The following is a 16,480-nucleotide window of genomic DNA, read 5'->3' as shown; positions in this document are numbered from 1 at the left end:
CGCCGCCCCCGCCGCCCCCCGCCCGCAGGTGCAAGGGGCTGGCACTCGGAAACTGGAAAGAGCTGGTTGGAGTTTGCACTTTAAGCTCCCGGCGGGGAGGGAGACGGGGGCTCGGAGCTGGTCTGGGCGCCCGGCGCCGCGGGAGGATGGCTCGGTGGCTGCGGTCCCTCGTGGGAGCCCTGCTCCTGCTCGAGGGGGCGGCCGCCCTCAGCTTTCTCCACCATCGCTACGAGGAGATGGTGCAGGCCCTGTTCCGCGTGCAGAGCCAGTGCCCCTACGTCACCCGCATCTACAGCATCGGCCGCAGCGTCGAGGGCCGACACCTCTACGTGCTGGAGTTCAGCGACTACCCGGGCATCCACGAGCCCCGTAAGTACGGGGGGACGGGGACGGCGGTTCGGAGAAGCCGGGCTTCGTCACGACGCTCCCTACCACGCGGCGCCGTTGGGGCACAGGGCGGGGGGTATCTCCCTTTCCAGGCAGGACTCCCGACGATGCCCGGGTGCCAGGCGGTGCCAGCTCCGGCAGAGACCCTGCAGCCGGCCCAGGGACGCGCGCGCAAAACCCACACGCGTGCACTGTGCTCGCGTGAGCTGCGGCGCGGCCCGGGTGCGTACTTTGGACGGAGCTCTGATTTTTCAGCACGAGCTAACACGAGAACCCAGGCGAGTGCATCCCAGCACCCCACCTGCCCTGCCAACCTCTCCCTCCCAAAACAGCGTTGTGCGGGCAGGGAGAGGCAGCAGCTACCCTCCACCCTTTGCTGCCGGATAGCAGCAGGAGGGAAGAGTTCGGCCCTTCCTCCTCCAGACCCCAAAGCCAGGGGGGCAGTGAGCGGGGGACTCCGGCAGAGCGGGCACTGGGCTCCCGCAGCCCCGCAGGCCGTGCGGCCCCTGTGACAGGCTCGTCTCGGGGACCTCTACCTGCTGCCACGTGGCCCTGCGGAGCCTTGGCAGCAACGGCCCTCGGAGCTGCTGCCTGTGCGGCACGGAGACGCCGCGGAGCCAGACCTTGCTGGCAGCCAGGTGCCCCTGGGGGGCTGAGGGGACCAGCTGGCTCTCCAGGCTGGGGGCATGCACACAGGGCTCCCTCTCTTCCCCGACTTGTGCCCCTGGGCCGCAGAGGCGAACAGGGCTCTGCCTCCTTTTTTGCAGGATCTTTTGCTTTTTCAGATCCTGGCTGGTGTGGTTAAACGCGGGGGCTGACAAGTTCAGGCAGCCTAGTCACGTGGAAAACTGCCGGCAGCGCTGCAGGGGTGAGCGGGACCCGCACCTGTGCCCCCCTCAGCGGAGCAGCCCCCCCAAACCCCACAGCACCCCATGCCTGGCAGCAGCTCGCCCAAGGACGTGCTGCACGGGGGGCATGCTGTTCCCCTCCTGCGGCCTGGAGTATCACCTTCAGGGGGGCCGGGAGGCGGGATGGGAGGCTTCCCACCCTGACCGCCTCCGCGCCAGCCCTGTTCGGTACAGGGAAATGTGCACGGCGCTCAGGACACCTCGGGCACCTCCACAGCACATCAGGGGCTGATTCAAAGCAAGGAGTGAGCAAAGGGCACTGGTAACACAACACTGGATTTTAGACTTGCAGAAACACAGGAGAGCAGCTGGAAGGGCCGTAGGGGATGACCGAGATCTCCCCTGCCCCAGACGGGCAGCATGGGTCACCCTCAGGCTGGCACTTTCAGCTTGTAGCATGAGGACTTCGGGAAACTGTGGATTCCCTTAAAGGCCACGGAAAGTAACTCCGAAAAGCAAGCTTGGAGTCAGTGGGCTTACGTGCAGTAATTAGGGCTTGTATGTCCACGTGGATAATGTTTAGGGGTCTGCATATTGAAAAAGGCTGACAAGTCCTGCTGCAGACTCGAACAAAGCAGAGAAGGAGAATCCCTGCTGAGACCTTATTTTTTTAAATAAAGGCTGCACATATCCCCAGGACATTTTTATAGTTTTTTTAACTGGATTACCTAATTAAATCAGTTCTCATCCTAATTAAATCAGTTCTCATGTCCCTGAAATCTAACCAGGTCAAAACATGTTGCCCACCTGTGGTGTCCTGCACTGAGGCACAGCAATCAAGAGATATGGAAAAGCAAAACCTTTTGCCAAAATTAGAATTTTTTTTAGAATCTGTCTTCAGCATGTCTGGATGCGGTGTCTCCTTCCCACGCGGCAAAGGCGCAGGGGATTTTGGAAGCAGCAAATGCCTGATGTGGGGCTGTGGTGCCTTTTGCCCCAGGGATCCTGACAAACACTGTACATGGCAGCAGGGTTGCACACTGCCGGTGTGAGTCTGGTCACTGCTGGTGGCCAGAAAACTCACGGTGCAATGGGAGTCTCAAGCTCTGGCAAGCCGATGTTTGTAAAGACACACTATTTTTTCCTGACCCCTCCATGTGAAAGTCAGGCTCCCTTTTTAACTGAATTATTCTGGTGTCTCTCATCCTACCAGTGCTGACTCCAGCCTGCAATGGGACATTTTATTTTCCCACAAGAAACTGCTTTAAAAGACCCTCTGCGAAAGCATATCCCGTCCCTCGTGTGTGTGCTGCCTCTCCATCAGCAAAGCAGCAAGTCCTGCTCCAGGCACTGTCTGCCTGTGGTCTCAAAGTCTGTATTTTGAGACCTCATTTTAGAAAAGTCAGTGGCAAGAGACGTTTTCGCTCATAACAAAGCTGCCTGAGGGACAGTTTGATCCATACTCAACTCAGTCACTGAGGGTTTCTCCAGACTCTTGTCCCTGTCCCTTGAGGGTGAGGAAGCACCTAAACCTTCTCCTTGGAGGGAGGTAAAGGGGAGGGAGAGAGGAAACCACTGCTGCCTCCCACCAGCACGGGAGTCAGGGGCTAACAGGCAGCAGCCAGAGGCAACCATGCCCTTCCAGTGAAAGAGCATGGCTCGCCCCAAGCCAGGGACTGATTTTATCCTGCAGAGTAATGAAAAGCTCCTTAAAGCATGCAGAGCCAGAAATGTGCCATGCTGGTGAGAGGCACTGACAGCAAACTGTGAAGGGCAGAGGTGGGAGAAATGGCCTGTCCCCTCCACTGCCACCCACTGCAGAGCTGGGAGGCCCCTGCACCCCAGGGCTTGGGGCGGCAGCAATCCTGCTGGTGTTCCCCGGTCCCTCTGTGCTGCCTCTCCCCAGCGTGAGACCAAACCACCTCCAAATACATCCTCTTGTGTGCTCCGAAGGCGAGCAGCAGCCCAGTGGAGAGCCTGAGCTGCTCCCAGGGATGCTGGGGCAAAATGCAGGGGAGCTCATGTGAGAACCATGCCACTCTCCCTCACTGATGTTTGCATTTTCCAGGGGAAAGAGCCATTTCACACCATTTATTGGGGGTCCTTTGGGCTTGACCGGGCTTCCTGCAGTAGAAATTGGCTTTTCCCCCCATCCCAGCCCTGGCTGATGGTGTGACTCTCTTGCTCTCTCCAGTGGAGCCAGAGTTCAAGTATGTCGGGAACATGCATGGGAACGAGGTGCTGGGCCGTGAGCTGCTGCTGCAGCTCTCCGAGTTCCTGTGTGAGGAGTACCGCCGGGGCAACGAGCGGATCACCCACCTCATCCATGACACGCGCATCCACATCATGCCCTCCATGAACCCCGACGGGTACGAAGTCGCTGCCAAGCAGGTACCAGGCAGTGATCGCCTCCTCCAGCCGGGTAGGGGCAGAAGCCCTTCAAATCCCTGTGGGATCCCCTTCACGATGGCTATGGGGAGTGGGCATCCTTCCTCTCCATGCCCTGCCAAATTTGTCCCCCCAGCCGGTGTCACTGCTTCTCATCTCCTGTGCCAAGGGCTCGTGCTGTGTGTCCTGCCACAGGTGGCCCTGGCAGATGATGGAAGAGGCTTTCTACACCTGTCTTACCCTCCCCAGAAGTTTTTTGTCACAGGAGGGTCACTGCAAATCCCCTGGCCCAGGCTGGGGAAGGGGCAGCTGAATGCCACTGTCATGAGCAGACAGGGACATGAGGGACAGGGCAGGGGGGGAAGCCCTCTAGTTCCCCCCAAAACTTCACCCATTCCTTTGTACTGCTAGACCTCGGGGAGATATTTTATTCATGGCTCTTTCAGCTGAGGCAAATTGTTTGTTTGGTTTGTGCCTTGCTCTGTCACCCTGGAAAATGAAGATATTGTTATTGACTTTCCCTGTCAGTACCAATACTCTTTATTCTCCTGCCAGCAATAACACGCGTGTTGCGACTCAAAGGCACCGAAGCGCCGTTACGACGGCCGGTCCCTGCCGCCCTGACACCTAGCCTGCCTGCGCCCACCCTGTACTCACCCCTGTGATGCACCTTTGCCCCGTAGGGCCCAGACAGCAATGGGTACTTGACGGGGAGGAACAACGCCAATGGAGTGGACTTGAACCGTAACTTCCCTGACCTCAACACGTTCATGTACTACAGCGGGGAAATCAACGGGCGAAATCACCACATCCCGCTGCCTGACAACTGGAAAAGCCAGGTACCGGTCTGGGGTGCTGTGAGGGTGACAGCATCTTAGAGTGGCTCAGCATGCAAGCAAATATACTGTCCTTTGCCTTGCACAGTGCTTGTCTCCTTCTCTGTGCCTTCTGCATGCAGAGAAACAATCTAATCCTGTCCCGTATCACAGCTGGCACCTCTGCCAGGAAGAGAGGGTGGCACCATGGCCAGCCTGGGTGGAAAGTTGCAACGCACAGGGCAGAGGAGGTGGCACGTGCTGGCTAACACCTGTGCCTCAGGTTTTGGGGCTGTGCTGGGAGAGCTGTAGCAGGGTATGCACAGGAGGAGCCTGCTCTACGTGTCGGGGTGGCAGTGGAGAACGGAGGAAGCTGCAAGGGCTGAAGCAGGCACATTGCAGGGCAGGGTCTGATGTGACCGATCGCAGCCCGGCGTGGGGCAGCAGCTGGCCCAGAGGTGGCTGAGCTCTTCTCCCTGTCCCTGTCCATGTTCTCCTCACAGGTGGAGCCGGAGACGTTGGCTGTGATCCAGTGGATCAGCAGCTACAACTTTGTGCTCTCGGCCAATCTGCACGGTGGGGCGGTGGTGGCAAATTACCCCTATGACAAGTCCCAGGACCAGCGGTTCAGAAGCCACCGGCGCACGGTCAACACACCTACCCCAGACGACAAGTTGTTTCAGAAGGTGAGCATGGCCCCAGCAGGCGAGGGCATTCCCACAGCCCTGGCAGGGTGCAGCGTGCGAGAGCTGGCTGGGAGTCTCTGGTCACTGCCTGATGCAGGAGCCGAGCCAAGAAACGTGTTGGAAATAACTGTTAGCAGACTACGGCATTTCTGCCAGCCATCGGCTCATGAGCCAGGTCAGGGCAGTCCCACTGTGAGCCAGTCCCACCACACAGACAGGCCAGTCTTAACCCTCAGGAGCCCCTTCCACATCCGTGCCCTACCTGGGTTCCCCATAACCCCAGTACCACCAGTGTCTTCAGTACCACTCTGCTCTTCCAGAGCTGGAGGCTGCCCCCCAGCTTTGCTGCACCATCGTAGCATGTATATGGGTTTTTTTCCTAGAGAGGTGGCAGGGTCTGGCTGGGGGTCTGCTGAGAGCAGGATAAGGGACGTGGGTGCCTAGCAGGGCTTGCAGATGGTGAAGAATAAGAAATACAACAAAAAGAGCACCAGGAGCTTAGGCAGACATCAGGGAACGTATCGGTCCGTACTGCTGATCCTGCTAACACTAGCTAAAGCCAGTGGTTTTTCTCCATTGTTAAAATGTCCCAGAAAACAGTGCCTTCAGTCACTGCTTCCATTAGGAAATACCCAGCACAAGAAAAAGCAAGTCTGCGTTAGAACAGTTAATGAGAAAAATAAGTCTGAGCTGGAGTTCAGCCTTCTCTGGAAGCAGAGGCTGTGCAGGGGCTTGCCAGGACCTGCTGGGATCAGGGCTGTGCTCGGACCCAGATGTAGAGAGGCTGCAGTCTGGGGCGTAGGCTAATGATACCCACATAGCCTCAGAAGTCAGAAATGTAGTGAAGTAACTGTTTTCCTGCTGACAGAACGAGATTACACCAGCATCTGAACCATAATACAAGGGTATAGAGTTTGCATTAGAAAATGCAAACACCGGTTTCTCTTAAACTGTGTCTTACGCAAAGGACAGGCTTTGGATGCAATGGCCCAATTTTAGCCCTGCCTTTTTGTCTAAAAATAAGCAATAACCTTAATAAGGGCAATAAACAAGCGGTTGCTAGAACCAGAAGTTGCCAAAACTCTTTCTTAATCCAAATTCCCCTGATATATATGGTATCTGCATCCAGACTGATACTGGTTAGTTTTCCTCGCATATCTTCTCCCCCTGTTAGTGCCATTTGCTGGCAGGGAGGGTCAGCACCAATGGGGCTGGATGCCCCTGTGTGGGCCCGGTGCCCTCCGCTCCCTCTCGTCTCAGCAGGAGCAGGGCAGAAGCCACCTGTGCCCTCAGCAATCCCCAGCTTACCAGATTTCTGCTCTTCCTCCTCCATCTTCATCTGCCTACATTTCATAGAGGTCCTGGCCACCTCGTGTTGTATTTCATGGCAGTAAAATGCAGGAGCTGACTCCTGTTTGACTTCCCTCTCATGCTCCCCAGCAAAGCCTGTGTGGGAGGGAGGATGTTTTGCCCAGAGCCAGGCAGGGTCCCTAGCTGCACGGTGCTGGAGCTGCGACCACCGGCTGCTCTTTCTCTAGCTGGCCAAGACCTATTCGTACGCCCACGGCTGGATGCATCGTGGCTGGAACTGCGGGGACTACTTTGCTGATGGCATCACGAATGGGGCATCCTGGTACTCACTCAGCAAAGGTAAGGGCTGGGCAGGTGAGCACCACCCACAGCAAGGTGTTGAGTTGAATGGAGGTGAAGGGATAGATGAGAAACCTCGGGACAGGATGGGTTGGGGAAGGGCTGTGGCAGTAGCACTGTGCCCATTACTAGACACCATTCTGGTGTCTGCATCTCAGACTGGGAAATGGCTTGGGAAGACTGGAAGTGGCTTGGGAAAGAGCCACAGAAATAGCCGAGGTCTGCAGAGACCTGCTGTGTGCTGCTGGACAAAGGAAGCATTAATCTGTTAGTGTATTTGAAAATGCCACAGCGTAACTCCATCAAGGCCCAAAACTGTGACCAAAGGGAAGACATTTCTTGTAGCTGCTGGCTTCTGAAAAAATCTCATTAAAAAAGGCACAATGACAAAACTGAAAATCGGCAAGTTAGGCTAGAAGAAAGATTGAAGAGAGACTGGAAAGAGATACATAGCCCCTGCAGTACCCAACCTCCCTGATCTTCTGAAGGCAGAGTGGTGAATGATCCTGCTGAAGGAGAGAGTTGGGCAACCAAAACGGGAGGGGGCTGCATGGAGGGAGAAGGCTCTAGTCATGCTGTCATGGAGGGAGGAGGCTGCACCTGCGGAGCAAAGAGGGAAAGCAGGACGGTTCTGGTGGAAGATAGACAGGGGCCAGGACGTCTGGGACACGGGAGCGGGGAGGGAAGGGAGCCTTGCGTTCCCCTGGCCACAGGCTCTTCTTCTCTTCCAGGCATGCAGGACTTCAATTACCTCTACACCAACTGCTTTGAAATCACCCTGGAGCTGAGCTGCAATAAGTTCCCCCCCGAGGAGGACCTGGAGCGGCAGTGGATGGCCAACCGGGAGGCCCTTGTTGCTTTCATTGAAGAGGTAAGGGGGCAGTCCTGAGACCTACACCCTTCTGCAGGCCCCCATGGGCCCTGATGGTAGGGGACTGGTAGGCACGAGGGGTGGAAGGGAGGTGGTCGTGGAGCTCACTGGGTGCTCTAGTTGGTGGCCTTTGGGGAGGCTGTTGTGTCCTAAACTGGCTCTGCTGGGGAGAATCAGGAGAACCAAGGGTATGGGGAAAGGTGGGGTTGTCCCCAGAGCTCTGCCCTCCTCTGGTGCTTGGCAATACCCTCTTGAGCAAAGGAGGGTCCTTGAGCCAGCAGTCTGTCTCCCTCCCTGCAGGTTCACCAGGGCATCAAAGGGATGGTGTCGGACGAGAACAACAATGGCATTGCAGGAGCAGTGATTTCTGTCCAGGGAATCAGCCATGACATCACCTCTGGTGGGTTGTCAGTTCCCTTGCATGCTGTCCCTTTTGGATACAGCCTCTCGGAGGCTATCTGGGTATGTGGGAGGAGATTAGTAGGCGAGGCTATAATATGTGTGGCCAGCATGGTTTGCATCCCAAAAGTTAGCTGCAAGAAATGTGCCTGTGCACACGGAACCAGGGAGGGCTTAGGAAAACAAGAGGTGAGGACTGGAATGCAAATCTTATTGTAAAGGACTTCAGAAAGTCAGCTCCTATTTTATCTGAGAGAGGAGAAAATACATTTGTATATAACCAAAGAGAAAATTGAGAGAATAATCTACTCAAGCTGAATCTACACAGAGCTGAAATAGTTGATAGCAAAGGACACGATGGCAGAACAAAATGAAAGACTGAAAGTTCAAGCCAGACAAATTTAGACTGAGAATGAAGTGCCACTTCAGTTTATCCAAGTTGTGGTGGTTTCTCCTTTGCTGGCCGATTTTAACCTCCTTTTCATAAACACCCTCCTCCAACTGGACTAGGCATTACAGACTGGCTGCAGAAAATAGCTGATATTCCAGCTCTTCAGAGGTCAGACTATGAAATCATCACAACTCCTTCTGGCCGTAGGTCTGTGACTCAGTAGCACTCTAGTATTTGGCACTTATTATGCCAACCTGCATAGGAAAGGGGATTGTGCAAGAGATCACGCAGTCACAGAGGCACTGGCTGCAAGAGCCCTCTGAGGTCTTCTGTCCAACCTCCTGCTTGGAGCAGGTTTGTCTCCAATGTTGGCTCTGATCAGCCATGGCTCCCTCCAGCTGATTCTCACTGACCCTCAAGGATGGAGATTTCACAGCCTCTCTGCTGACCTGTGCCAGGGATCCACCACCTCTGAGGTGAAGCTGTGATCCCTGATCCACCCTGAAGCTCCCAGGCTGCCAACTATGGCTGCTGCCCGTCCTTGTGTTGCCCGGCACTGCTCAGAGGAGTTTGGCCCCATCACCTTTGTAGCTGCCCTTCAAGTAGCTGCCGGCTGTGAGCAGACCCCCCCTCCGGCTCCTCCAGCTCTCCCTGTGGGGCCTGAGCTCTCCCTATGGGTCAGGAGCTCTGGTTCTCCCACATCTCTTTTGATCTGGGGGCATCAAAACTGGCCACAGTATTCAAGGGCAGCCTCCCCAGGACTGGGAGAAAATTATTCCCTTTGACCTGCCAGCCACCCTCCCTGTTTTCCCTTGGAAGCCCCTGACTTGTGTGTCTCACTAGTACCAATTAGCCCCACCTAATGCTGCCTGCAGGCTGCCTGCAATGATTACTCAAATTTTCAATACCCATCCAGTTTCATAGATGGGAATATACTGAAATTGTCAAAGTAATTCATAATGTGCTGCTGCCTCACTGTTGGCTGTCCCTAACCACACCGGTACACAGTCCATCAGAGTGCTCCTGGGGCTTCCTTATGCAGGGAGAATCAGGGAGCAGCTGAGCTGATGAGCAATTAAAACTCTGCTGATAACCCAAATGTGGCAGAATTTTATATGACAGGAATTAGAAATTGTGTTATGCATAAGGAGTCAGACTGGAGCTGAGATTGCCTAAGGCCAGTCAGGTCTGCTGTCATCTGACTGGCGAGTGCTCAGATTTGCAGCCTCCCTGCACAGGCACAGCCAACACTGCTGTACCATCCCCTTTCTTTTGGCATTTACTTGCAGACTGACCTCTACTCAGTGGCACTAATGAGACATCACTTGCAGTCTACCAATGTTAATCCAGCCTTGCGGTAGCCAGCAGATTTGAAAGGAAGGCCAAAAAGTGCCTGGGTTTTGAAGGCTACACATCCTCAAGGAATTAAACTCGGCAAAACCTACTGGAATACCTTTTGCTCTTCTCCGCGTGCATCCTGAGTGCTTTCTCTTCTTGTGTTCCAGGTGATACAGGAGATTATTTCCGGCTGCTGCTGCCTGGCACTTACACTGTCACAGCCTCTGCAGAGGGGTACCAGCCCCAGATGGTGACAACAACAGTGGGCCCAGCTGCACCTTCATTGGTGAGTTAGGCTACATAGTCACGAGGATGTCTCAAAATGTCTTCACCCCAGGGAGAAAGAAGTGCAGTGGGGGATGTCTAGTGAGTAGTAGAGAAAGGAGATGGGATGTAGAGCATTGCCAGTGGCTCCAGGCTGTCTGCTTTGGCAGACACAGGGCTCCCTGCAGCTCACAGAGAGGGACAGGGTGAAGGCAATGCCATGTGCCTCTCGATTCCTTACTGAGGGCTCACAGCTGCACTGGGCTGCCGTGCCAGCTCCTGTGTCCCTCTGCCTCTTGGCCATGGGGAGAGCCCCTGGCTGGCTGGGGCTGCTGCTCTTCAGCTCTCCCTCCATCCTTCCCACTCTCCAGGACGTGATGATGTGGAGACAGCATCTGTTCCCTCAGGCTCCGTTATCCCCCTGGCTCCGTGGGTTTCAGTGCTCTGCTACCATCTGCATCCTGCCTGGGACCAAACACGCTATCAGACTCGTAGCAAGAGGCTGAAGTCTGCCTTTCTTTCTGCTGAGAGCACCCAAGACAGATGGGAACTGGGTGCCAACAAAGAACAGCCAAGCACCTTTGGGAGATGAAGTGCTCTTGACACCAGTGTGGTCCCTACAGCGCCTTTCTGAGGGCAGGCCGGACAACTAGAAGTTGGTTATAAAAACAATGGGTGGTGATTCCTGCCCCTGCTGTTGCGTTATGAACGTGGTGGGACTGCAGATGCAGCCTCCTCTAAGGACCGGCAAGAACCCCCTGGCTGCGGCATCCTGGCACATCATTTGTTTCACTGCATGTACACTGGTCAGGCTCTGCCATAAATACACTGCGGTGGTTCTCCCACCCTCCCTCTCTTGATCCCACCCTACCCAGCCTCTGAAGTTCTTCCAGAGCTGCCCTTTTCTCAGGATTAGAAACTTCTAATTTTCGTCCTAAATTTATTTATGGTCAGTTTATCCCTATTTGTTCTTATGCCAATGTTGTGCTTTAAATAGCTCCTCTTCTTCCCTGGTATTTATTCCCTGATGTATTTATAAGGAGCTGTCAAGCCCAGTCCTAGCCTTTGTTTTGCTCAGTTAAGCACCCAGCTCTTTGGCTTTCCTTTTTAAAATAGATTCTCCTTTTACCATGTTACTGTATAAGACTGATTTGTTCCCTGATGGTATGATTTTTGCAGATCTCCTCTCACAGCAGCTCTCCTGTCCCCTGCAGCACCTCCCATACTCACCATTCACCCCATCCCTCCCCCAGGAAGCCCACACAGGCCCATTCCAGTTTCACCTTTCTGTATAGCCTCCCCATTCCCTATTTATCTGATGCTGTGTCCTGCACGCTCCTTGTCCCCTTCTCTCTCTTGTACCTGCTTGCATGGCTGTAGTGGATGGAGGTTTCTTTCCTGGATTTTTTTTGCCTGGATGTACTGAAAGGACTGGTTGCTGAAAGACTGATTGAGCAGGATTCAGCTAACAGGCTGCAATTGAAAAAGGACTGTCTGTCCTAAACCAGCCTGTGTATTAGATATTCAGAGAGATGCAAAGCAATGCTATTTCTCTACTTTCTGGTGAGAAAAGATGAAGAAAGAGCATAGCTCAATCCGTTGCCTTTCACAGCTCATCTTCTAAACCATCCTAGGACATCACATTGCCACAGGAGCAGCTCTCTGCGTAAGAAATGTAGCTGATTGTTGGTACAATATTTTCCACAGGAAAAAAAAATGTTTCCAGCTGATTTAAGAACTGAGTTCCCATTGTATCGTAACACTGGCTGAGGCCCCTTACTGCTTGTCTTGGCCCAAGAGTCAGCTTCGAAGGCTAGCAGCAGAGGCAGGTCCTGCAGACCCCTGAGCCAGCAGAGCGCACACACGGTCTTACACAGTTATTTTTGTTCTTTCTCCAGGTGCATTTCCAGCTCAAACAAGATGTGGTGAGGAAGGCCCCAGAGCGTAAAGCCTCAGGCACACGCATGAACAACAAAGCCCTTCAGAAGAAGGTAGTGCCAAGAGCCACCCGCCGGGGGACCCAAAGATGAGGATGGCTCACTTGGCTGAGAGCTGGGGGAAACCCTTTATACAAGGCCTGGCTGATGACTCCAGCCAGTGAACTTTCCAACAGTCCAGCATGAAACTAGCCCAAATTATTAGGTTATTAAACAAGGAAGTATTTAATCCCTGAGCAAATCGTGAAGTCATTCACAACAAAATGTGCCTGGGCTGCAGTTCCCCGGGCAGTGCGTCTGTAGCTGCTGAGCTCTTCTCCTGCACTCGCTCCATCTCAGAGAGCTCTGCTCCCTTTACTCCTGGACTCAGTTGCTACAGCCCACGTGAAATGCCCAGACACTCGTGCATACCAGGGAGAGTGAATCCAGGCCCTGGTCTTTGATTGCTGCACTCAAAAGCTGGGCACGTGAATCCTGGCACCTGGGTACAAGTGCCATGCTTCTCCCTCAGGTAAGGACACTTGCTGCCTGTAGACCCTGAAGTTAGGGGAAGGTCAGTTTTAAAGCAGTGATGTGACCAGCTCTGAACACAGTTTGTCCCACATGTAGCACAGCTATCGCTGGTTGGCAACACCACAAGTAGGGATGCAGCACTGGTAGATGGTGGTCCAAGATCATCTCGTGGCTGATGTCAAATTTATCTTGATGTGCAGATGGGACTTTCTGGTAGCTGGTTTGGATTATTTGTAGTCAGACAGGCTGAAATGATACACACTGGGAAAAGCCAAGGATTATCCCATCTCCTTATGTCTTCAGACCCAAACCAGATGGCTCACTGAAGCCAACACAAACTCGTAGTCTGAAGCATAGGAGCAACTAGGTGAGGTCTGACAACTGGTCATGAGTAGGAGTGCAGGACAGGTGATTTGATGTTCCTTTGAGACAAATACCCTGAACCTTGGTCCTGTCCATGTGCAACAGGGAAGTGTGGATGCTTGATGCCAGCAGTGTGCTGTGCAGGTACAGCACAAGCCATGTGAGTTGTAATTGGGTTAGGAAAGACATGATCCATAGTTCAGTGAGGTGGGGTACTACAGGCTGGGCCTTAAAATGCTGCTTAGGCTGTGTTTGGAGTGGAAGCAAGAGTGGAAACAAAGCTGGTTATTTCCATGGTAAAAATATCTTAAGCAGGCAAAACCTTTCTAGCATTCTTCAGAGAAAATAAATAACTCAGAGCGATAAACAGTCCCACCACTGCGCCCCAGCAATTTCTTTTTCCTTGGCTGGTTATCTCAATTTCCCCCATACAGCCCTCCATTGCACTGGCTCTCTCTCTGTCTCAAGCCTGTCCAGAAAGTATCTCCCAGACATCCCCTTGCTCCTCCTCTTTTGCAAACATCTCTTCATCTCATGTGAGCAACCTCTACCACCCTATCGCATAAGCAATACTCTGCACTTCATCCCTCACCATCACCTCCTCCTCTGTCTCTGTTACAAGATGCTAGTGGCATTTTCAGCCCTAGCAGCACACACACGATCTTGTAGCTCTGCCTGCTAACAGAAGCTCTTTCTCTGTCATGCCTGTTCTTGGAAAGGCAGAGCAAACTGTCCCTCACAGGGTATTTATACAGGCTATTGCAAGAAAGTGCCAGGAATGGTAGTGCACTTAACCATGGCTGTGAATGATTTCAGCCTGCAGAGGCCAGTGTGGGCTGGAGACACTGGCCGGTTTCACATTCACAACCAAAGCCGAATTCAGATTCTCTAATTTTTTATCTGTCGGTGGTGGAAGTGAAAAAGGATGGTGTGGCTGAGATGTTCAAACTCCTGTGTGGTTTAACACCTCTTCCCCTGGCCAAGACCAGCAGCATCACTCCAGATGCTGGACGCTCCTGTTTGAAGCCACATGTCAGTGCACATTCACCCAAAAGATTTCCTGGTGGACGTGCAGGCAGGATGAGGGAGGCCACCCTGCATCCCACAGCCTGGCCCCATACAGCATGCAGAAGGGTCTGCTGTCGCCACATGTCCAACCCATGTGTGGGAAGATACTGCTGCCCCCAATCATGGCACTAGCTCAGCTAGCTGAGCTAACCGCTCACCTGTGAGGATGTGTATGAAGCTGAGAGCAAGTAAAGGGCTCCCAGGGAGCAGCCTTCAGTTGGCTAATTCAGCTGGGCAGTCCCTGGACAGGGTGATGCTCAGCCTGCACAGAGCTGCCCATACCATCCCACATTCCAGGAGTGTCATGGATAGCCTTGCTGAGCCTGCTGGCTGCAGGGTGCTCTCATGTTGCCCTCTTGTGGTCCTAGAAAATGTAGGATCATCTCAGTTCCCCTTACTTTCCAGGGCAGAGTCGGAGGAGGGGGACTTCTCTAGAACAGGACAGCCAGCCCAGGAGGCCACGTCACTCACCCTCGCAGGCTGCTGTGGGGCTGGCAGTGCAGCAGCAAAATTGGTCTCAGTTGCAAGCTTTTTCCCCTACAAGAGGGTTCCTATGAGATACAACCTTGTGGAGGACTCTCTCTCTCTGGGCTGGGATTTGTCCAGCTCATTCTCCTCCCAGCTCTGAATATTTTTGTGTTGAACAGTTTGGTAAAGCTCCACTTGGCCATGGCCGAGCTTTCCACGTGAAAACATGGTTACAAAATGTTTCTGAGGCAGCACTCTCCTAAGCACGCCTCTCAAAGGCTTGCCATGAACTTAGCCCCAGTGTTGCAAGAAGCGTGGGCTAAAAACGGTGTTAAACCTTTGGACGTAACATCTGCAGCACAGTGGTTTCACGTTCTTTTGAGGCTCCAGCCAAGGCAAAAGCAGTTGACAGGTTTGTGTCAGAAGACACAGTGAACAGTTGATCCTCCTCATCCTCTCTGGGCCACTCATGATTTCATAGACCTCTTCCTCCACCCTATGTCCTTCTTCCAAGCTGAAGAGTCCCAGCCTACATGGTTGTTCGCTGTACAGTCTGTTCCCATACCTCTGAGCATCCTTACTGCCTGCCTCTGAACCTTCTTCCATTCTCTTTTACCCTGTGATGAGGGGACCAGAACTGTATGCAGACACTGGAGAGACATGCAAACAAAGTGAAGCCAGGCCCAGAATAATGAACCAAAACTCTTACAAGCAAAACTGTGAGGATCTTGGGATAAGCAGAAACCCCAGTGGGGAGGGCAGGTGAGACTCTGTGCATGCGATGCATGGTGCTTTCTGTGGCTGGCATGGACGAGGCAGAAAAAGGGAAGATACAAATAGCTGAACTCAAAGAAGAGCGAGGCAGCTTTGCTGGGGATGTCAGCACAGGAGAGTTTGTCATGGCAGTGACCTGAAAGGCTGTAGGAGGGTTTGGGATGATGAAAAAAGCTCAAAACCTGTCTCAGCAGGTAAGAACAGCAGAAGTTTTGGGTCAGAAGACATCATCTAGAGCCCTGTGGCAATGGCTGGAGTCCATTCCTCAGCTCCAGCAAACCGCATACAAGCATCCATAGCCGCGGGGAAAAGAGCACCCAGCTCCCTGTGCAGCTTCAGGCCCTCTGCCAAAGGCATCATACCGTACCAGCAGCGCGGGTCCCTGCCTCAGGAGAGCAGACGGAGAGTCGGTGCCCAGCCTGTGCACGTACTAACACGCCTCTGACAGCAGTACATGAGACCTGCTCTGCGCACCCCGATCCTTGCTGGCGGCACGCCAAACTGGGATCTGGGTGGTTGCTATGGAGAAGTGTAGCTAAATGCACAAACAAGTGCCAAACAGTGATAAGTGCTCTGGGGGCTGAGTGACTCTGAGCTTTACAGCATGTTGCTGAGGGATGGTATCCCTTGGGGCATAGAGGCTTCTTTTGGCCTGCCAGGAAAACCAGTGCAGGACCTACTGTACTTGGTGTGCCCGACCCCTGTGCGATGCACAAACTGGCCCTGCCTGATAGGGTTTTCTGCTGGGGAGCCATTTGTTTTTCTCCATCTTGGTGCTCTGGCACAATCTTACGGTGTATCTTAAGCCGCCAAGCCAGCTCCTAGCAGCAAAACTTCACCAGATGGACAGTGTAGACCCACTCGTCAGCTGCTGCCAAAGCTGAAGCCTGCAAGGCAGCGAGAGACTCCCAGGAGAAGGGAACAGCAGGGAAGGGGAGCCCCGGCACTGCTCGTGTCTGCGAGGCGGCCAAGCTTTGTAGGGGGAAGAAGTCGAAGAGGGTTTGCGTAGGCAGCTGCCTGCCTTGCTCTGTGCGGGGCTCCTGGGTGCTCTGCTAGCACCCTAGCACGGGTGCATGGTGCGCAGGTGCTGTGCCCAGCCCGGTGGCCACGGGGGTGGCCGCACCCCATGTCCCTGCGCTTGGCACCCCACGCTGGGCAGCGTGCGCCACGTCGGGGTGTCCCCACGGGCCGCCGGGGGGGCTGCCTCGCAGTCTGGGGCCGAGCGGTGCTGCAAAGGGGGATGTCCCCATGTCCCCCGGAGGCCCCGGGCTCCCCAGCCTGCGGGCCAGGCCCCGCCCGCGCAGCAGCTCCATCCCGTCC

General features: G+C 54.1%; 1 protein-coding gene across 1 annotated transcript; it reads left to right on the top strand.

Annotated features, from left to right (window-relative positions):
• Positions 1 to 141: 141 nt before the first annotated feature.
• On the top strand, positions 142 to 12,208 carry CPN1 (carboxypeptidase N, polypeptide 1). Its single transcript, XM_010564883.1, has 9 exons — positions 142 to 369; positions 3,430 to 3,626; positions 4,307 to 4,462; positions 4,942 to 5,124; positions 6,663 to 6,774; positions 7,506 to 7,645; positions 7,946 to 8,045; positions 9,941 to 10,059; positions 11,936 to 12,208. The coding sequence occupies exons 1-9, from the start codon at positions 147 to 149 to the stop codon at positions 12,065 to 12,067; spliced, it is 1,362 nt and encodes a 453-aa protein (XP_010563185.1). The 5' UTR covers positions 142 to 146; the 3' UTR covers positions 12,068 to 12,208.
• The last annotated feature ends 4,272 nt before the right edge of the window (positions 12,209 to 16,480 follow it).

Source organism: Haliaeetus leucocephalus, unplaced genomic scaffold (assembly GCF_000737465.1).
Source record: "Haliaeetus leucocephalus isolate CR32 unplaced genomic scaffold, Haliaeetus_leucocephalus-4.0 Scaffold184, whole genome shotgun sequence".
Classification (NCBI taxonomy): Eukaryota; Metazoa; Chordata; class Aves; order Accipitriformes; family Accipitridae; genus Haliaeetus; species Haliaeetus leucocephalus.
The sequence above is the reverse complement of the archived record's forward strand: the minus strand, read 5'-3'. Positions and strand labels throughout refer to the sequence as shown.

Coding starts and splice junctions, on each gene's coding strand:
- CPN1 (XM_010564883.1), top strand. CDS start 147: ATGGCTCGGTGGCTGCGGTCCCTCGTGGGAGCCCTGCTCCTGCTCGAG. Junction 3,627..4,306: donor ACGAAGTCGCTGCCAAGCAG/GTACCAGGCAGT, acceptor TTTGCCCCGTAG/GGCCCAGACAGCAATGGGTA. Junction 7,646..7,945: donor TTGTTGCTTTCATTGAAGAG/GTAAGGGGGCAG, acceptor CCCTCCCTGCAG/GTTCACCAGGGCATCAAAGG.